Raw genomic sequence first — 22,045 nt, 5'->3', positions numbered from 1 at the left:
AAAACTATATATAACATTCTGGAACACGTTAAAATATGTTCTTCCAGAGCTGAGGTTTTCCACAACGGGCCTGAACTGTCCATCTATACGGTCAGCTTCACTGCAGACAAAAATCTGATAGCAATGGTGTTTTCATAGAAGCAGTGATCCTGTGTCAATGCAAACAGAAAATGATTGCCAAACATCTGAATTGCTAATACATAGCATACATAATACATAATACATAATAACTTCATGTTACTAATTTGTACTTGAGAATGCAATTTTAAATTCTACACTTAATGATGAGAGTGGAATGAAGTGAACAAAGTAAGTCCAGTGTTTATCAGTTCTGAGTATAGCAGCCCATCAGCCTGGACCCACAAGTGCAAACCTTCACTGGAGGAGAGACTAATTAAATTTTCATTTAATACATGTAAATATAAAATAATAACTTTGGGCACAGAGTAATTGTAAACCTTCAAGTTCTTTAGTTGTTCCGTCTCTCCGTTGTGTCTAACTCTTCGCGACCCCATAGACTGCAGCACACCAGCCTTCCCTGCCCTTCGCTATTCCTGGAGTTTGCTCTAACACATGTCCATTGAGTCGATGATGCCATCCTATATCAATTAAGGTACAGAATTGCCTTCCTCCCCCCACAACAATGCAGGTAATATTCATTTCTAAAACCAAGACGGTTAAAAAATCCTGAGTAAACAATATAATGTCTATAAAATAAGGGAAAACTCACTATATTCACAACCCAGTGTATGTGATGTCTTTTCTCTCCATTTGTCTCTTTACAAGTGATTTCTGGAATTGTCAGTACTTCCAGTAAAGCTTTTAAAAAGCTGATCCAACCACCACCCTGAGTTCTCACTACAGAGGTCATAAAACAACATTTTATTTGAAAATCATTATTCAAGATTCTGACTAATGATAGAGAAGAATGATGATGGCGATGATGAGTCTAACAAGGGGAAAACTGAGCAATTTACTAGTCCGTAAAGTGGTGCCTTTATCTCTAATGAGGGGCCTGGTATCATTTGCCAAGCTATATGGTTAAATTGTAATGGTTAAATTGTGAAAGTGGGGTGGAAAAATCTTTGTGTATCTGATTATTGGAAACCAGGAGGGCTCAAAGAACTTTCAGCATTGGATTTCACCATTCTTAGAATTTTCTGTTTTTTTTTTTTTAATGCTTTTTATTGTGGTTTAAAAAACAACATGAAATTTGCCATTTTAACCATTTTAAGTGTACGCCTTAAAGGTATTATTTATATTCACAATGTTGCAAACCATAGCTACTACCTATTTTAAGTATTTTTCGTCACCCTAAATAGAAACTCTATACCCGTTCAACAATAACCAACATCCCCACCCCTAGGCCCTGGTAACCTCTAATCTACTGGGTGTCTCTATGAACCTGCCTATTCTAGATATTTTTTTTTACTGTTCTTTTATTTTAGCCTTGTTTCTTGACTAAGTTCGTATTTTAATTTATAACTGTTATAAACTAGGATGTTAAGAATGATGAACAGGGCAGCCCCTCAGAAAACCCACCACATGGCAAAATTTTCCTTGTTCCCCCTGTCCTTCCTCCCTGGTTACCTCTCACTTGTCTGGACACTCGGGGTGCACACCCAGACCAGGAGGTTCAGAGCAAACCCGGAGTGGTCTGAAAGCCTCCTGTGTTGTGGGAGGAGAGGGGCTGGTGGCCAGGAGCCCAGCTGGCTCCTGGAGATGGACTGCTCTGGGCTCCCCTCAGAGGTCTGATTGGGTTTGGCCTCTGAGTAGCCAGTCTCCCCCAGGGTCAGCTGAGGCTGGTTTCTTGAAGGCTGTTCCAGACTGGTGTGCCGCCTCTGACCACTAACCTTTCAGAGCCGTGTCCTAAGGACTGGGTTACAGTGATCCACGGGCCACCAGGATACACCAGGGGTTCTATCCTGAACAAGAGCCTGCTGAGGTGATTGTGTCCAGGAGACCAGACTCACATGTGCTCTCATGCAGGTGACTGAAGAAGGCAACCCCCCTCTGCAACATCGGCATGGATGTTGGCCTCTGAGAGTCACTTTTGAAGCCAGGGTGGATCTGGAGGGAAGAGGTTGCCCTGGGGGGGTGGAGGGGTGGAGTGGGGATGGGTAGCAGCTTGGACGGTGGAGCCTCAGGTGCAATGTCCCTGAGCCATGGCGTCTTGTGAGATCCCACTGGATCTATTCTTTCTTTCCTCCTTCCATTCATCACTCACTTACTGAGTGCCTGCTGAGCTTCTGCACCTTGCTAGGTACTCCTTACAGAGCTCACAATTTCTTTATGGGACAAGGAAACAGGCCACTGAACAAGGAAACCAATCAGACTTGGTAGCCTAGCTGTCCATCCTCTAGTTTCTACTGTGAAAAGCAGCATTGACCTCTAAGCTGGTGAAATGAAAATGTCATTCATTTAGAAAGTATTCTGGCCCATTCTCAGACCTGAATATAAATGTCAGTTCTGTGAAGAAGCCTCTTCATTTTATTCATAAAAGTTTATGCTTTCATTTGACTAAAAATTACTCTGCGTGCTCAGTCGTTTCAGTCGTGTCCGACTCTTTGCGACTCCATGGACTGTCACTCGCCAGGCTGCTCTGTCCATGGGATTCTCCAGGCAAGAATACTGGAGTGAGTTGCCATTTCCTCCTCCAGGGGATCTTCCCAACCCATGAATCGAACTCGTGTCTCTTATGTCTCCTGCATTAGCAGGCAGGTTCTTTACCACTAGCACCACATGAAAAGCCCCCAAATTGCTCTGATTCCATTAAATAAGAGAATTCTACGCACTTAGTATACCAAGGAGAAAGGATCGTTAAATTCTTCTATATGTGTAATTTTATTCTTTTCAAGGTCCTATGTGCATCAACAAAAAAAGGAAAGATAGTTTTGGTTATTAATTTCTAAAGTTACATTGTTGCCTTTGTTAAGATGTTTTTTAGCTAACTTCTTTTTATGTTAAAGCAGGCACTCCCTCTAGCAAGAAGACTGCCTCTGGGGTGCCAGCACACCTGGTTCCATCCCCAAGGCGCTTGGCGAAACTGCAAGTGGATGGCCAGGTAACAGAGCATCTCTCTGCAATGCAGATCCCCACAAAGGTCCCTGAAAATCAGAGCCTCGCTCCCTCCCAGAACCAGGAGCTGATTCAGGAGGGAGCAGCCCCTCAAAAGGGGCTTTCTCCCGAGAGCCAGGTCAGCGCTCAGCCTCCTGCAGAGCCCAGCCCATCAGCACCTGGTCTCCAAAAGGCCCAAGACTTATCCCCAGACCGGAAGGAAGGCGATGCCCAACAATCAGCTCTTTCTTCAAAAACAGCAACCACAAATCCACCTGAGAATGAGGCCCAGACATCCGAGGTGAAAGCAGGTGAAGAGGGGCAGCCTGCCACCACTCCTTCCCAAGGGCCTCTTCAGCATCCTGACCCACCACCAGCCCAGAGCCCTCAGCTGGATCAGGATGAAGAATCAGGGGAGGCCAGAGTAACCCCCAGCAGCCCTCCCTGCTCTGAACTTCCACAGGGATCTGACCCAGCATCCTTAAGCCCCCAGGGAATCCAGGAGGGGGAAACCAGGTCGGCCAGCCTGCAGGCCAGCAGCTCCCACCATGATCCTCCCAGAGATCTCTCCGGCCCTGACGAGGTGAGGCCTGGACCACCTCCGGGAGGCTCTCAACAACCTCCCGAGGAGGGCGTCCCCAAAGCGGAAGTTGCCCGGGTCGACACACCTTACCCAGAAATGCCACATCCCCAGGACTCAACAGATACCCAGCAGACGCAGGATAGGGGGGAACCTGTGACTCTGCCTCCCAGAAGCCGGCTGGCTCCCACCAGGCTGCCCCAGCCCCGGGTCCTTGCTCCATTCCAGAGTCGGAGGCCTACGCCCAAACTCCTGTCACCCAGCAGGGAGGAGGCCCTCGGAACAGCCTCAGATCAAACCGTGACTCCCTCTCCCAGGCCCCAGGTAGCTCAGGATGAAGACCCTAGTAAACTTCCTCTTATCAGCTCCCCCCATTCCAAACAGCCACCCAACCCAAGCCCCCATCAGGGCCCCGGCCCCCAGCAAGTCCAGCAAGAGACAGTCCAGGAGGTGAAACTCCCTCTTATCAGTCCTCCAGTGCAAGAGCCATCAGCTGCACCCCACCCACCCCAGGAAGGGGAGACCCACTTAATCAAGCTCCCCCAAATTTCCACTCCTTTCTCGGAGCAGCTGCCTCAGAATATGGCTCCTTCTGATTCGAGGTCTGCCAAGGAAAGGCAGACTCCCAAGGCAGGCCACTCCTCCAGCAAGAAGATTCCAGATATGCATGCCTCACCCCAAAACCACGAGCCAGGACAGCCCACAGGAGCTAGGAAAAAAAAACTTCCTGGCCACAGAGAGACAGCTAAAGGGCCCGCACACCTGAAGAGGGCGCCACCTGGAGGCCACAATGCAGCATTGCAGCCAGAATCCCAGAGGAAGCCAACCCCCTTCAAGGCCCCCAGCCACCCCAACCCCAGCCCTCCCCGGAGCCCTCAAGGGAATCGGAGAGGAAAAGTCCAGACATCAGACATTCCTGAACCACCCGACACTGAACCAGTGCCTAAAGATGCCCAGGTCCAGGAAGAGAAAAGGGGAAACGTACATCATTTCAGGAAAAAGGTCCAAGCCAACCTCCCTGCAGATGACTTGGTTCAGAAGGGAGCCAGGTCGAAGAAAGGACCGGCTTTGAAAAGAGAGGATTCTGGAGGATTATCTCAAGAAAATGCAACTACCCTCAGCAGTGATCAAGCAACTCCAGAAGGTCAACCCCTTCACGGGAGACCCCCCCAGAGTGAGGAGGTCTCTGTAGAGTCAGCATCAGAGGGCTCTGCTGCCCGTGAGCATCCGAGGAGAAAAAAAGAGGATCACAGAAGGGGTAGGTCTCAGATGGGAGAGACTTCTTCGGATCCCCCAGAGCAGGACGGCACATCCCCTGTCCAGCAGCCTGTCAAAAACACGCAAGCCGAGCAGGGAGCCAGCCAGACTGGGCTGAGCTCTGTCCAGAGGGACCGTGCTTCCAGGCAGCACACCAAAGAGAGAGGCACCTGGAAACGCAGGGGAGCCCCGAGGAGCACCAGCCCGGCTGCACCTCAGAGTCAGGCATCTGCTGGGGAGCAGGGCAACCAGAAGGGGAGGCTTCGAGCTCGGGGGAGTCAGAGCACCAAGATGTGAGCCATCCGGGGCCACGAGGTCATTGACATACGTGCCCCTAAAGGTGGGGAAAGCTACGGTCAGGGTGGAAGAGCAGCTCTGTGGTGGTGGGGTATGCCAGCAAGTGGTTCCCCTGCTGCAGCAGAGAGAGCAGGTCTGAAAGGTTGGTATCAGCAAAAATGCTTTGTGTCCAGACTTACACAAATTCCATCATGACTGTAGGCTCTGTCTGAAGCAATGCTTTATAGCCACTAAGTTTTCTTTTGTTGTTCTTCAGTCACAGTCGTATCCAACTCTTTGCGACCCCATGGACCGTAGCATGCCAGGCTCCCCTGTCCTTCACCATCTCCCAGAGTTTGCTCAGATATCATGTGCATTGGGTCGGTGATGCCATCCAACCATCTCATCCTCTGTCGCTCCCTTCTCCTCTTCCCCTCAATCTTTTCAAATGAGTTGGCTCTTTGCATCAGGTGGCCAAAGTATTGGAGCTTTAGCCTACATCCTTCCAATGAATATTCAGGCCTGATTTCCTTTAGCATTGACTGGTTTGATCTCCTTGCAGTCCAAGTGACTCTCAAGAGTCTTCTCCAGCACCACAATTTGAAAGCATCAATTCTTCAATGCTCAGACTTCTTTATTAGGAAAAGTCATTTCTAGATTAGCAAATTCTCTTATGCTTCTTGCCTTATCAAGGGGTTCAAAAGCAAAAAGAACTCTGAGAAAGGAATCCTTTGTAGTTTCTTGGTCTCTCCCACAAACATTCCAATCCCACAGTTAATTTGTGTGAAGAGGACAGGTTTTTTACATCCATGACAAGTGATCGAGTGCTTCAGATTTGTATTGGCATGTACGGCCTGAAACTGACTTTGTTTGAAATGAACACCTTCTTTCTCTGAACCAGAACCCCATGTAAATTAGCCCATGCCTTCATTATGCCTAACCAGCTGGCTAAAAGAATTAGGAAGGAGAAAATTGAGGTGAATCGGTTTTTTGTTTATCTGTTCATATCATCAGGATTCTTTTGCTGGCGAGTGTCAGGAATCCAACCTGAGCCAGCTTACACAAATCTATCAGAAGGGAGGGGAATATCTCACAAAGCCAAACTGGGGAGAGCAGAGCGGCAGAAGAACCTCAGAGAGACCGGGGACCATTTCAACACATCCATAACTCGTCACCTCCAGGATTTTCATCATCTACTGGACTCCTGTCATTTCCTAGACTTCTGTCATCTCCAGGACTCTTACCATTTCTCATCTCTGTTTTTGCCTGCATGCTGGCTTCGTTCTCTATGACATAAATGACTCTAAATCAGATTCTGCACTTGGCAGGGAATATGACCATCAATCACTCCTAAAGTTTACATTTGGTTTTATATCTGGCAGCTCCCACTGTCAGAGAGGGATTAACTCAGGTGCCCCTTGGTCCAAAGATTAAAATATACATATATGTTTTTTCTTTTTTTTTCAGGGATGTTCTCTGACTGGCCCAGTGTGAGTCAGATGCTCATTCTTCAGCCAGTCTACTCTGGCTGGGGACAGGGGCGCATTTAGATATACTCCATAAGTTCCATTCTGTGAGTCCTATCATTCACATAAAAGAGAATAACTAAAGAAAGCAGCCAGTCTAAGATTTGACTCCGAAGAATTTACAAGACAGTCGTTGAGCACTCTTACTGTGTGTTCAGTATCATACTAAACTGTGTTTGGTGTCCTGTGTTTTAAAAATGTCATTGATGACTACATTACCTGTAGCCTGTATAAATATGTCTTTATCTTACACAAAAGGTATGTCTTACCTTAACACATATCCCCCAAAATTGTATGTAGGTCAAGTGTTATTTCAAGTGCCATAGAGGAAATTGATATTTTTTACAATCCATGGTGCAGGACTCCTCTTGTATGATGAAGAGCCTGTGATATACTAATAATTACCCTCTGATTTATCTGGTTTGTCCAAGATGAAATTAATAAGGTGAATGTTTTTAACATATCATAACTTATTTTTATGAAGTTAGTTCAAGTCCTCTGACAAGCATGGATTGAGTACTTCATATATGCCAGACACTTTGATAGCTTCTACGTAGAGTGGGATGATGAGGACACTTCAAGGAGCTCTGTCTCTTATCAAGGGAGACAGATAAGAGGGTTCATTACAACACCATGTAATTGGGGCAGCTGGAGGCCCTGCAGCATGCAAGGGTAGGTTTAGCACCAAATAGAGAAGAAAACTCATTTATTAATTTTTCCAGAATGTCACAAGAAGAATACTAAGGAAGGACATTGATTCAGCCTGGGATGTGAGAACTGGATGAGAAAACACTTCCAAGAGGAAGCTACCCTTCAGCTAAGTCCTCAAGTTTGCAGAGTAGTCAGCAGGCTGACAGGAGAGGAGGGAAGTTCTTTCAGAAGGGAACAGCATATGCCTGAGCAGGGAGGTAAGAGCAGGCATGGCATCTTCTAAGGACCCAAATGTCAGGAGAGCTGTAGGTATATGTAGGTATTTGTAGATCCAAAGGGCACTTTGTATTATGCTAGTGAGCCTGGAAACTTGATCTGTTAGAAAATGGTGGGGAGCCATTGAATGGTTAAATGTTTTATCTTAGGGGGCGTCTGTTGTCTAGTCAGTATAGAGGATCGCTTTAAGGAGGGCAATACAGATAGCTGGAACGGTGGCTGGAAAGCTGTTGCGTTAGTCCTGACGCAATGCTAAGGGGCTGAAACAAGGCACGTTGTTGCAGGAATGGGCAGATTCGAGACATTTGGACTGGATGAGGGGGAGTGCAGACTGAAAGAGAGGAGGAAAATCAGGATAAGCACCCATTTTTTTCTGACCTGCGTGTGGGGCATTTTAGAGGCACAAATACCTCACTTAGGTGAAAAGCTTTAGAAATTGATTTGATTTCCTCCTTGAGCAGCTGTTTTGGAGGCTCATTAAGGAATTCGGGACTGCATCTTCATTAGGGCTCTAATACAAAATAAGATGCCAAACTTCCCATCTTCTGAATCGGAAGAAGCTCTAGCATCCTTCCCTGGGGTCCATGATGGTGTCCGGTTTGTGTTTTGGTCGTATAAATGTCTCTGAGTCAATGCAGCTGGATATTTTGTCTGTGATTCAAGGAAATAGGTAGAAAAGATTGCCATCTTCTCTCTCGGTACGAGATTTTTAACAGCTGTTATTGATTTTCTTGGCATCAGGGACACTTCTGCTTTTTAATCATAGAATATAAATATTTAAAAATTGTCATTTTCCATCTACATTTACAAACAAAGTTCATATCACTTTCATTTGTTTTGTGCCTTAGCAAAGTGATTTTTATGGGGGAAAAAAAACAACGCTGTGGACTTTGGTCTCTCTCTTAACCTAATACAATCCTCAGCTTTTTAGAAGAAGTCTGGTACCTGGTATTCAAATCAACAGAGGTAATAGTTCCACTGTGTGCCAAGAACCTTCTTCAAATACTTTAATCAGTTATTTCCAAATCTCAAAAGATAATTGGGCAAAGGATAATTTGGTAATTTATAAAAGAGGAAATAAAAATGGACAAAAACTTATGTCAAAACTTAATTGCTTGGTTCAGCTTAAAGATAATCATTCTAGAAATCTTATTTCTTTATTGACCAGGCATTCAGAAAAGAGAATAAAAAGAGACTGTTTCTTTGTGTTGATGATAAATAATGTTAGACTAAAATCTTTCATCTCAAAGGTGATTATGAGAAACCAGTCCTGATTAGCAAAAGCTGGAGATCTTTTTTTTTTTTTTAAGTTTGTAACCTTAGAAATTCATGATTTCAGAAAACATTGAGTCAAAATTATCATTGGAAATTCCAGTTCCAGTGTAATCTAGTTGTGCGACCTTAGGCAAATTACAAAGCTCTCATGTATAAAATGGAGATACTAGTAGTACCTGTTCACAAGATTATTGTGAGGATTAAATGAGCTAATATATTGAAAAATACCCAGAACAATGTCTGGCACATAGTAAGTACTTATATGTGTGTTTGTACATTAACATGTAAGCAGCAAAAAAAAATTTTCTAATTATCATCTTATCCTTAATTGGAAAGCACAACATTGTTCAAACTAGGTGGAAATATTTGGCAACTGATGTGGTTTTCTCATAGGGCTTTCCAGGTAGCTCAGTGGTAAAGAATCTTCCTGCCAATGAAAGAGACTCAGGGGACTCGGGTTCAGTCTCTGGGTGGGGAAGATCCTCTGGAGGAGATACAGCAACCTACTTCAGTGTTGCCTGGAGAATCCCGTTGACAGAGGAGCCTGGTGGGCTACAGTCCATAGGGTCGCAAAGAGTCGGACACAGCTAAGTGACTTAGCATGTATGCACACACAGAACAGATTTGTAATAGCACCTGAAACATAGTGTGCTCAGTAAATGTTATCTATTTTTTTTTTTTACCATTATTATGTCATTGATAATATCAAAGGCATTTATGTTCCACCTTTCAGGTTGGTTACATCGTAAATGCCATCAAGGTATATGATTGAGGAAGAAACTACCAGATAGTGGGCATTTTGGTTTCTCTTTGTGGTAAATTGAAGCAAAGACTGGCTTCTATAAGCTACCAGATCTAAAGTCCCTTAGTTTACAGGGACAAAGATAGCATAGGTAAGAAATAAAAGAAAGATGTATTTGCTTGAGGAGTGACCAGTGAAACAGCATCTTTGAAAATGTTGTTCTTAAGGGATGAGCCCTTGCAAGCAGAGACCACATTTAGCCAAGGTGAGATGTAGGATTGGGCAGAAATCACATCAGAAATTTAGCTCTAAAACATTTTGCTCCAAGGAGAGGAAACCTTTAATCTGTGTTCAAGCTTCCTGAAGATTTTTATCCTATTTCCTGCCAGCCATAGCCACTCTTTCCTTATCCTCTCCTTTCCCCAAATACTATACACATCCAGATTTTATTCATCGTTTCCACTCTTGAACTTATCTGCCCTACATATTATCTCCTTCAAAGTGTCAATTAACTACTTCCTGATAAACTCATCTATTTTATAAAACCCTGAAATTCAGGGTAATGTTATTATCTGTTTTATTTAGGACATTCTGGATACAGTGTCCAAATACTGAACCCATTAGTTCGCCTCTGCTGAAGACATTTCAAAGCATGGAGTTCAATGGATAGAAGCATTCTTTTTGTGCCTCATAATTTCTGTCTTAGAAAATACATTCACATGCTTTCCTTTGTAGAATCTGTTCTCTGTTTAAATAACTGGTTATTCCTTTGGACACTAAAGAATATAGCACTTTGCTGTTAGAATAGTTTAGTACAGTATTCATTTATCCTGTATAACATGAACATTATTACTATATTTTTAGACTCATATGATAGCTTTCTACTACAAAAGCTTATTTTGTTATGGAAAATTATTATAGATATTATGTGAAATGATTGTTTTTCTAGTTGCAATTATTCCTTTCTCAGAAGAACAGACAAGACGTTTAAGATTTAAATCTGTCCTGGGAAAAATGGTTTCTTTCGGCCCCATTGGTTTTGTGTTAATACTTTCTAATGCACTGAGCAATTTTCCACTACAAATTGTATAACTAGCCTATTAAAAATAAATAAATATTTAAAATTGCGTAGCAGATTATTGCGCTTTAATTTGTTTCTGGTCCTTTTTATGGTTACATATTTCAGCATCGAAACTTTCACAGAGATTTTTATAGTTATTTGCATTTTATATATGTATATGTATTTAATCATGGTAGGCATATATTACTCTTGCTAACTAAAAAAAAAAAAAAAAAACCCACCTCACTGCTACCAAATAAGCATGTATTTTAAGCCCCATTTGAGTGGGGAAAGAAAGGAATGATTCTGGTTGTCTGAGAACTTTTGTGTGAAAATTAAAGCCTACTTCCAAGTCATACGTTTCCATGTGTTTTCAAAGAGAGACAAACCTAGTCTAGTGCTGATTCATTTATTTTGTTGTTGCAAAGTTTTATTTAACTGTTTTAAAAAAAAATGTATACTTAAAAGTGTTCAGGAGCTTCCCTGCTGGCTCCGTGGTAAAGAATCCGCCTGCCAATGCAGGAGACATGAGTTCAGTCCCTGATCCGGGAAGATCCCACATCCTGCGGAGCAGCTAAGCTTGTACCTTGGAGCCCGGGAGCCTCAACTACTGAGCCCACGTGCCACACTACCGAAGCCCTTGTGTCTTAGAGCCATGCTGTGCAACAAGGAAAGCCACCGCAGTGAGATGCCCCACAGCTCGAGCTTAGCCCTGCTCTCCACAACCAGAGAAAAACCCGTGCAGCAGTGAAGACCCAGCATAAATAAAGAGGAAAAAAAAAAGCATTCAGCCTCATGTCTTTAGACAATAGAGCGACTTAATTGCTTTGCTAAACAAGTAATCTTACAGCTATAGAAAAATTAGCCATCGAAATAGGGATTTTTATTTTTAAAAATATTTACCATTTGACTCCCAAATTCTAATTTTATTACTAGTTATTAAGATGATTATGTGCCTATGATATCAGATCATCAACATTTTTTCTTTCCTCCTTTTTTTGCAGTACAAGGTCTTATTTCGTTTGTGTAATAATGTGTTATGAAATACACACAGATGTTTTATCTTAGGTATATGGTTTCTACTGCATTCGTTATTTGGTTGGATTCTGGGCTCATTTTTTAAACATTTTATATAAATATTATTTTAATTCACTGCAAAAGGGTATAATTCTAAATAAAGTCTTAAGTTACTTTGAATTCATTTGAGATATAGTTCTGGTTGTTCCAGATATTTCATTGATATTTTCCTGTATTTGGTAATGATACCAATCCATAAAATAACTTGACAATCTGTTATGCATCAGTAAATTCATTTATGCTTCATTGTAGGTGTTTAAGTAAATGTAACTAGCTTATATACTGAAAGAACTTGGTAATTTTTGTGGACTGTACAATGACATATATAATTTAATGTTGCCTCAAGTTTGACTTTAATTTAGATACTTTGAATAACATCACTTTAAGAAACTTTGTTGCAGGATATTATAACCAGTAATTATGATTTTTCAATAACTGAAAAGTAGTATCTCTTGTTCATTAATGTATCAAGACATTTGAAACTATATTAAGAACTGTATGAAACTCTTTACTATAAGAGTCCAAGTCTCGAAAGTAATGGCATTTCAATGTAGTCTAATGTAGTCTAAACGCATTATTTTTACCCAGAATGTTTTGTTGCTGAGAAACCATTAAGACATTCATCTGTTGAATTATAGGTCCATTGTATCACTGGATAGAACTTGGTTTGTTTACATTATGGTACAATTGACTTATGGGTGAGAAAGCTAGAATAAGGGACCCTGACACAAATACTATACATTAAGTAAGCTTTTATATAGAGAGGATCATTTCTATGGAAATTATAGCTTCTGTTTCTTTAAATTTCATCTTTTTTTTTTTTCAGATTCATCTGATCTTTTTCACAATGCTCTATTCTTTTTTTTTTTTTTTTTTACAATGCTCTAAGAGTCTCATCAAGAGAACAAATGTTTTGGGTTTTGTTTCTTTGTTTTAATAAGATTCAGCCAGCCCTTCCCTCTCTTCTTGTTTTGTTTGCCTTGCCTCAGCCATGCTGAATTCTTTACTGTAAGTCAGTTGTGTTGAGCATGTTTCTGGGTGTTTATACAAAGCCATTCTCTCTGCCTGATATGCTTTTGTCCCATATCAAAGGTATCAAGGTATTTGAATGCCTTCCTTTATAACTTTAGACCACTGTGCAGATGTCATCTCCTTAGGACTTCTTTGACCATCATGCTCTCCCTCACTCTGCCTCCTTATCTACCTTCCTGGTTGCCCTTATCACCACCTGACATTATCTGGTGTGTTATTTGTCTGTCTAGTCTCCAACATGAAAATGTAAATCCCACAGGTCAAAACATTTTATTTACTGCTCTACCCCCAACAGTCAGTGCGCTGTCTGGCACATAGTAGGTGCTCAACCAATATGGGTTGGATGGCTTTTCCATCAGGAAGACTGAATAGAGGATGTTTCCACATAACATTTGTCTCCTATTATCTCTGTGATTGTTGTAAACTTAATTACTTCAGTGTCTCAAGTGCTCTGTCACCTGGAATTCCTTGGGTGTGGATTCATGCGTTTGTTACATCTTCTGAGTCTCTCCCCTTCAAGACAGGTGCTGAATGGTGGCGCTTTAGACTTCCCTACCATGGTTAAAAACTCATTTGTCTGCAACAGCTTTTACCTTGCTTGTTTTTGTTGGCTGCTGTGGGGATCGCTACGCAATTTGGTAGGAGTTCGAGTTCAGATTCTGTACCAGCACACAGCCCAGAATTAAAGGTCTGATTTCCCATGGGTGTTTCCATCATTGGTGTAGGTGAGCCTGTGCCAGACTAAGTCCTGAGATTTCCAGACACGCCTTTTCCAACTTCCCACCTAATAAAGAGCCCAGGTCTTGTCCATGAAGCACATGAGGACTGGCCTTGCCTCTCAGTCCAGAAACCTCAGGCCCAAAACATTCTGACCTCTTGGTGTCAATGTCTTCTGCTCTGACTTAGAATCTTCACTTTCAGCACCTGAAAATGTTTCTTTCTTGGTTTCAGTTTTGCTCTGTGTTAAAAACACACTTCTGTTATATATTATCCACTATTCGATTTTGTCTTGAGTTGGGGCTCACTTCCCACATCTGTTCAGTCAGCCGTATTGGTACTGTGGAGATGATTTATTTTGGCATTTTTATAGCAATACTGAAAATGGTGATATTCCTAATACATCCAAAAGTATTTACACTTGGCCCCATGATACATGAGCAGTGATAGAAATTTAGATTCTTTATATTCTAGGTCTGCTGCTAAGTCGCTTCAGTCATGTCCGACTCTGTGCGACCCCATAGACAGCAGCCCATCAGGCTCCCCTGTCCCTGGGATTCTCCAGGCAAGAACACTGGAGTGGGTTGCCATTTCCTTCTCCAGTGCATGAAAGTGAAAAGTGAAAGTGAAGTTGCTCAGTCGTGTCCGACTCTTAGCGACCCCATGGACTGCAGCCTACCAGGCTCCTCCATCCATGGGATATTCCAGGCAAGAGTACTGGAGTGGGTTGCCATTGCCCTCTCCATATTCTAGGTCTATGGACATTCTAATGTTTTAAAGGAAACTTTAGACATTTATGTATAAATTCTGCTAAATAGTGACCTCATCATCCATTCCATTCTTTTTAGAAGTTTTTTCTTAGCATTGTGTGTTTATTATGACTATTATTATTAGCACTGCATGTTCATTATTATTTTAGCCTTTTAGGACAATTTTGTCAAAAGGAAAGTAATTATTAAGGGGACTTTTCAGTTAAGTATCTGGAAGCCTTTAATTCCATTCATAAGTCTTTACTGATTGAACACAAAGTGTACTCCCAGAATGTTTCCACTAGGTGATGTGGACTACCTTTATGTTTACAATAATAATTATTATTGTACTCTTAAGATATATTTTTAGTTATCTTACTTTCAAGTTGACATGCACAGACTTCAAGTATACACTTTGTTGTATTTGAGCAAATCCAGATATAAAACATTTCCCCCGCTTCAGAAAGTTGTTGTATCCTATTTTATGCCTTTGATTTGAAACCTTATTTTTTTTCCCTAGGAGATACTAAGAAACCTCAGCTGAAACCTGAAAAGATTTCTAGGAAGTTAAGAGTTTCAAATGAGTTTGAGTCCCTGGATTTCGCAGACAGAAACTACTTTGTGAAATTATGGGCCAGACTTTCAGGCAAAAAAACGCCAGTGGTAAGAAGGGATAGAAGGGGAGGGGGAAGCCGCAGCTGAACATTACGCAGTTCAGACAAAAAGGACACTGGATATTTTAACACTAAGTTTCACCAGGACTGTTCTCTGACAGTGTCAGCTGAAGACAAGCCCCCCCACCGGCCCCCCCCCACACTTTCTACACCTCTAAGAATAGGCACGGGTTTTAAAAGTAGAATATTCAGTGTAGATTTTGGGAGTAGCTTTCCCCCAGGCTCCTAGTCAAAACTCTGACACTCAGTTCTTCTAGTTAAGAGGCACAGAAAAACGCTACACAGAATTAATACTGTGAAATATGTATATTTCAAGGGAAAACTTGCTTTGATGTTGAGATACAATTTTGAATATTTTGTGCTGAGCCTTCAAAGGAAGTCCACTCAAAGAGCCCATGTTTTATAAGCTTGCAGTATGTAGACTTGTCCTATAACTTACTCTAATTCCTTTGAGAACTTAGAGAAGTCAGGATGGACTGGAGTTGGCCTGCATTCACATTAGGTCGTGTTCTTTTCCTGTTTGTGATGGGTTTTCTGTGAATGTTGGGAATACAGAGACCTAAATCATTGCCACCTCTGCAGAAGTGATCCTGGAGTGCAGGAAATGTCCCATTTGTTTATGCAAAATAAATTGAATCTAGAATTGTTCCCACATACTAGATAGAATCTGTGGGAAATCAAACATCAGTCATTAGGAGTGGGGATCACTCCCAGTCTTTGGATTAAGTTCAAGAATCCTGAGGTTTACATCGTCCTGGAAATTTAGGGAAGGGAAGGGCCCCTGGTTACCATGGTTATCGTGGTTACCATGGCGATGCACCTTGTCTGAAACCCTGAGTTCCATTCCCAGCCAGTGGTTCTGGTATTCTCCAGATCTCCTCCTGCAAGTACCTTCGCCCAGTGCCAACTCCTAAGATCTCACCACACCCTAGGAGCTCCCTCGACATGAGGGGCCCATCAGCCCCTCTCCTTGTAGTCCTGGGAAGCCCAGCTCTTTTTTTTTTCCCATCACTTTCTCTCTGTATCTGTTCTCCCACCCTCCTTGGATGGTACATCTTTATGTTCCTTTGAGCTTAGACTTTCAAATATAAGTTCTTTGTTTAACTTCCCAGGGCATGGTGTATCCAGACTGTGAACTCCAGAACACACATTCTTGGCCACCTTTATTCTTTTTTTCCCTCTAGTATATTAAAAAAATATTTCCACCTTTATGTATTTATCCATTTTGGGGGCAGTGCTACCCATAGCATGTAGGATCTTAGTTCCCAAACCAGGGATCAAACCCACAGCCCCTGCATTGGAAGCCCAGAGTCTTAACCACAGGACCACCAGGGAAGCCCCTTGGCCACTCTGTAATGATAAGTCTGTGTCTTAACAAGAACCAGCTCATGTCGCAGTTAGGTTGTCCTGCCACTAACCCTCATACACACTGATGGGAAACACACATCACTGCCTCACAGCCGCTGCCTGTTAGTGCGTATCGTGCTTTATTTACATATGACCAACCTGAATGCTACCTGCTAGAAAGTTCTCAGGTCCGATTAAAGGCAGCTTTTCTCTGGTCAAGGGCACTCAGGTACTCAGGAGTGAGAGCAGAGAAACAGAGATGAAATACACACACGCTGGGTTCTCAGCTATAATTCAGCATCTCAACATAAGATTCATGAACATTGTGGAGGAACTGGAGAGTAGAAGCTGTGATCAAAAGGCAATATGAGAGTAGAAGGGGCCGCGTTGGCGGGGGGAGGGGAGCAGGTAAAGCAGACCACATGTTGTCAAAAGTTCTCCTGAACTTTGACATGCCCAGGGTCATGCCTTATCTGTTGCCACCTCCTTGAGAAACTGTTCAGCCCCCATAATCCCAGGCTTCTAGAGCCTAGTGTGGAAATCTGCTGTGTTCTGTGTTAGAGGGTTAGCGGTTTCTCATCCATGATGGCAACAGCGCTCAAGCCTCTTGCAGCCCGAGGTTCTGGTAACTTCACCTGCCAACCCTGGTGGAGATAAAATCTAACAGAGTAATTTCATAGAAAAGCAAATCAAATCCCACCAGGAACCAACAGATTCACTCCTCAGAAATGAGAGAAGTAGTGCTAAATTGCTGCTGTCATACACATGAGGTGAATTTGCCTGAGATTATTTTTAGTGCCTCATTTTCTTATAAAGATTATGAAAATTCAATGCTATTTTGAAATTTTAAGTGTTTATCAGCTTTTAGGATAGTTCATAGGTTATCAACCTCTTGCACAGCTGTTACAATGCTGCAAAATGAACAACAACCTTCTTAAGATCATCACAACAGAAGTTTAATGAGATGTTATGGCGGAGATCATAAATAGCCTTTGTTGTTGTTCAGTCTCTCAGCTCAGTTGTGTCTGACTCTTTGCGACCCCAAGGACTGCAGCACACCAGGCTTCCCTGCCCTTCACCATCTCCCAGAGCTTGCTCAAACTCATGTCCATCGAGTCAGCGATGCCATCCAACCATCTCATCCTGTGTCCTCCCCTTCTTCTGCCTTCATCCTTTCCCAGCATCAGTGTCTTTTCCAATCAGTTGGCTCTTCGCATCAGTTGGCCCAAGTACTGGAGCTAAAGCATCAGTCCTTCCAATGAATATTCAGGGGTCATTTCCTTTAGGATTGAAAACAGACTTTATGCATCACTTATAATTTGGAAGGGGCTTTCGTGTAAATTATCTCATGTACCCCTCATTGCAACCCTTAGGAGAAGCTATTTTAATTCATTTTACTTTCCCAGCATAAATCCCTATGTATATTTGAAACTTTTTATTGGATTGGGGAAAGTAATTACAACTTCCTCAGTCAGATGTCTATATCGTAAATCATTCATACCCCAAAATAGAAATGTTTGTGCTTTTTGGTATTTAGTGATGGTGATGGGGTGTTGGTGAAATACTGGAGGAAAACCTCACAGTCTGTCATATTTCAGATTCATACTTATCATCAGATATATTCAGTCAGTTACTGTGTGTGCAAAAATATGATAAAACTAAAAAGACAGTAATAGTCTGTATCATCAAGAGATAATCTCATTAGATGTAGGAAATAATATGACATGTTAATAAAAATTGCCACATTTAAATTTCAGTCTTCATAAAAATATTTTTGTTTTATAAAGTTTTTTTTCTTTCCACTGGACAAATATTGTTTTATAGGCCTTTTTTTTTTTCTTTCCACACATTTGGCAGTCTCTCTCAAGAAGAGGATGATTATAGCTATTTTAATATCTGACATTTTTAATTCAGTATAATTATAGATCATATTTCTTGCCTAGGAAAGAGAGTCTTTGGCGAGACAGTATGAGACAGCCCGGCAGACCCTAATGGGAAACACGCCTCCTCAGCACACATTCCTATTTCAAAGGTAGATATTTGTCATGTGTGTTTATAGTTGGGCATCTTTAGATTGATTTTTTAGTATCCAGGTATACCAAGTGAATCCTAAATCGTCAGCATAACCAGGGACCTTTGTACTAAAATGGACCTGGTGGTAGTAAGCCTAGTTCTAGAAGTTGTATTTCCCTTTCATTTATACATGTTTTTAAAGGCACAGTATACTCACTGTTGCTAGAAACAGATGATTTTTTGCAGTCTTTGAGGACTGCAAAGGATGATATTTCTGGTCGTGTTTGAATATGAGTATCTGCCTTCACCAAGGCTTTGATGATGGAAGGTTAATTTTATCCTATTGAATATCCTGTCCTTGTCCTTCCTGAATCTCAGAACAATAGTAGTTAATGATTTGTGGGATCATTTGTTTAATGTCTCCTTTCCACATTAAACTGTAAATTCCATGAGGATGGGGACTGTTGTATCTTTATTAATCCATGAATCCTCCATCCTTAATATGCAGTGGTTCACTTAGCCCCTGATTCATAGTAGAGGCTTCATAGATATTGGTGGCTATAATAATTACTGTACTATTAATTATCACGTGATGAGGCACATTTTAACTTTAAGAGATACTCACAACGAATAACCAGGATGTTTATGAAATGTTTGTGTTTTATTTTCTCATGAAAGTTATAGGCTTCAGTATTCTGAATTCTCTTTTCTGTGTGACCTTTTGGAAAGTTCGAGTAGTAAAGTGATGCCCCTGTTTTCAGAAAGTTACTAAGAGCACTGACAAGACCTTAATTATAGTGTTTTAAAGAGCTTTTTAAAGTGCAGTGATTCAAGAAAGCAGAACGCTAAAGCCATTTTAAAATGTTTTTCAATTTCACTTCTTTTTATTGTCTGTAATTTTAAGCTATCTGTTGAAAATCTTTAACCCAATATAAATTAAGTTTTATCTTTGTCTTCTATGTAGCAAAAAAAAAAAAAAGAGTGATTTCTTTTCTCCATATTGGTAAGCTATCTTTGGATAGTCTGATTCTAAAGGCAGGCTGTATGAAATATACAAATCCTACTGGAGGAGGGGTTATGGGTGGTAGTCAGGAGATGGGCAGTATACCCCAGAGCAGCTAAAGTAGGGGCTTGTCCGACCTCTGACCAGCTGAGCGGCCATGCCTACTGGCACACTGTGGACATTTTAAATCTGAGCCTCTGATGGGTCATACAAGGGCAGAAGGGTGCTCTGAAATTTGCATGCCTTTATATGCAATCGGTCTACTTTGCACATAGCAACTCTATTTAGCAACTCTAGAGTGAATAGCAGCAGGATTTATTTACTAAAAGTAGTTAATGATACATTCAGGTCACTCTGTCTGGGAAAACAGGCTGGTATAGATGAAAAAAGGATATTTTGTACTAGAGTTCAGTAGAAAGTAAAACAGAATTTTTATAAATATTTTATTCTGATATTATTTCAAAGTATTAGATTACAAACAAAACTGAAAAATATCTGTTTCAGTTCTTATAGCAGTTGATATATTGCTGGACTTCACGTAGCAAATAGGTGAGGATTTACAATAGAATATGCACTAATCAACAGGAAGATAATCTGCCTATATTAATGTCTTAATGGATAAGGAATATTCAGAAAAATACAAATTTGCTTAATCTACAAATTAAAATGTAATACCAGTATCTAAGACAAGCTCTGATGTGTTTGTAAGTGTATACATTACATTATTCCAAATAGATTTTGCTGTCAAATGCATTTACTTGTGATGTAAGAGTCACTATTTAGGTATAACATGTGTGTATATGCTTGGTATCATTACAGAATTCTGTGGATCTTTTTTCCAATTTCAGGGGTCTAGTACCAGCACCCATCATCAATAGTCTACGTTATTTTACAGCGTTAGAACTCAAGAAAAGTTTTGAGCTTTATGGAGATTATTTTAAAGCCCCCTTTGGACCTTCTGAAAAGAGGTGAGTTGAGTTTTGTTGGATAGAATACATTATTTTCTGCTGGCTAGTTACAGTCATGGTGCTTGTCCCTAGACTTCAGAGGATTCCTGACGCTGGGAAGCAGGCCCCACCGTGGAATATGAATGGAGTAGATCTGAGCCCTCTAGGGAGGGCACAGCCTTATAATCGAGGTTCACTGGAACCTAAGAAGCTTCTCTTTGGGACTTTGAAACTTGAGGGAATGGCACACAGATGCAGGGGCAGTTTGAGGTCATTCAGGTCACCAGTGGTGAATAATCAAGAGTCCGGTGTGAAGCAAAAGCTGTGATGTCTACCAGTCTCTTCCTGTACTGCAGCTTGGCTGTGTTCTTGGCATCTAGCTCTTGCCAGGTGTAAAAGCCTGGTTCTCTAGTTTTCCATTAAATCTGCAAACTACCCAATAGCTTTTCAGTGACTCCCTTTTTGAAATTTAAATTAGCCAGAGTTGGTGTCTGTAATTTGTAATCCACATCTCTGATTAGTACGATTGAAAATGTTTGCTAGCTGATGCTCTCTCTCAATTATTATTAAGAGTCTTTTTTTCCCCTGGGTCCCTAATATGTCAAACTGTGATTCAAAACCTGATATGTGTAGGTTGAGAACTCCATATGGGCCTCCCAGTGGTTTTAGCACTTGACTTTTGTGCGCATTCTATTACATTCCATTTCTGCTTCAGCTGTCCCTGCTACTACCGTTGACTGTCTCTCTATAGGTCTTAAATCCATGCTTCTCAAGCAAAGATGTGGCTGGTTGAGTCAATCATCTTGGGTAGAAATCTCTAGCTGGAATCCTCACAGGTAACATAGGTAACAAGCTGGTCTATAATTGGTGGCCCCTATGTCAGACTGAGAAATTTGTATGCAGGTCAGGAAGCAACAGTTAGAACTGGATATGGAACAACAGACTGGTTCCAAATAGGAAAAGGAGTTCGTCAAGGCTGTATATTGTCACCCTGTTTATTTAACTTCTATGCAGAGTACATCATGAGAAACGCTGGACTGGAAGAAACATAAGCTGGAATCAAGATTGCCGGGAGAAATATCAATAACCTCAGATATGCAGATGACACCACCCTTATGGCAGAAAGTGAAGAGGAACTCAAAAGCCTCTTGATGAAAGTGAAAGAGGAGAGTGAAAAAGTTGGCTTAAAGCTCAACATTCAGAAAACAAAGATCATGGCATCCGGTCCCATCACTTCATGGGAAATAGATGGGAAAACAGTGGAAACAGTGGAAGACTTTATTTTTCTGGGCTCCAAAATCACTACAGATGGTGACTGCAGCCATGAAATTAAAAGAGGCTTACTCCTTGGAAGGACAGTTATGACCAACCTAGATAGCATATTCAAAAGCAGAGACATTACTTTGCCAACAAGGGTTCGTCTAGTCAAGGCTATGGTTTTTCCTGTGGTCATGTATGGATGTGAAAGTTGGACTGTGAAGAAGGCTGAGTGCCGAAGAATTGATGCTTTTGAACTGTGGTGTTGGAGAAGACTCTTGAGAGTCCCTTGGACTGCAAGGAGATCCAGCCAGTCCATTCTGAAGGAGATCAGCCCTGGGATTTCTTTGGAAGGAATGATGCTGAAGCTGAAACTGCAGTACTTTGGCCACCTCATGCGAAGAGTTGACTCATTGGAAAAGACTCTGATGCTGGGAGGGATTGGGGGCAGGAGGAGAAGGGGACGACAGAGGATGAGATGGCTGGATAGCATTGCTGACTCGATGGATGTGAGTCTCAGTGAACTCCA

At 41.7% G+C, this 22,045-nt stretch overlaps 1 protein-coding gene across 1 annotated transcript in view; it reads left to right on the top strand.

Moving 5' to 3' along the window:
• Nucleotides 1-22,045, top strand: part of LRGUK (leucine rich repeats and guanylate kinase domain containing) — a 102,623-nt gene that overhangs the window by 66,917 nt on the left and 13,661 nt on the right. Inside the window, exons 16-18 of the mRNA XM_027538960.1 lie at nucleotides 14,796-14,938; nucleotides 18,240-18,328; nucleotides 20,161-20,280. Of these exons, the coding sequence (XP_027394761.1) occupies nucleotides 14,796-14,938; nucleotides 18,240-18,328; nucleotides 20,161-20,280 (352 nt within the window). The remainder of the gene's footprint in view (nucleotides 1-14,795; nucleotides 14,939-18,239; nucleotides 18,329-20,160; nucleotides 20,281-22,045) is intronic.

Source organism: Bos indicus x Bos taurus, chromosome 4, assembly GCF_003369695.1.
Source record: "Bos indicus x Bos taurus breed Angus x Brahman F1 hybrid chromosome 4, Bos_hybrid_MaternalHap_v2.0, whole genome shotgun sequence".
NCBI classification, from domain to species: domain Eukaryota; kingdom Metazoa; phylum Chordata; class Mammalia; order Artiodactyla; family Bovidae; genus Bos; species Bos indicus x Bos taurus.
Note: the sequence above shows the minus strand (reverse complement) of the source record. Positions and strands in the feature narration are given on the sequence as shown.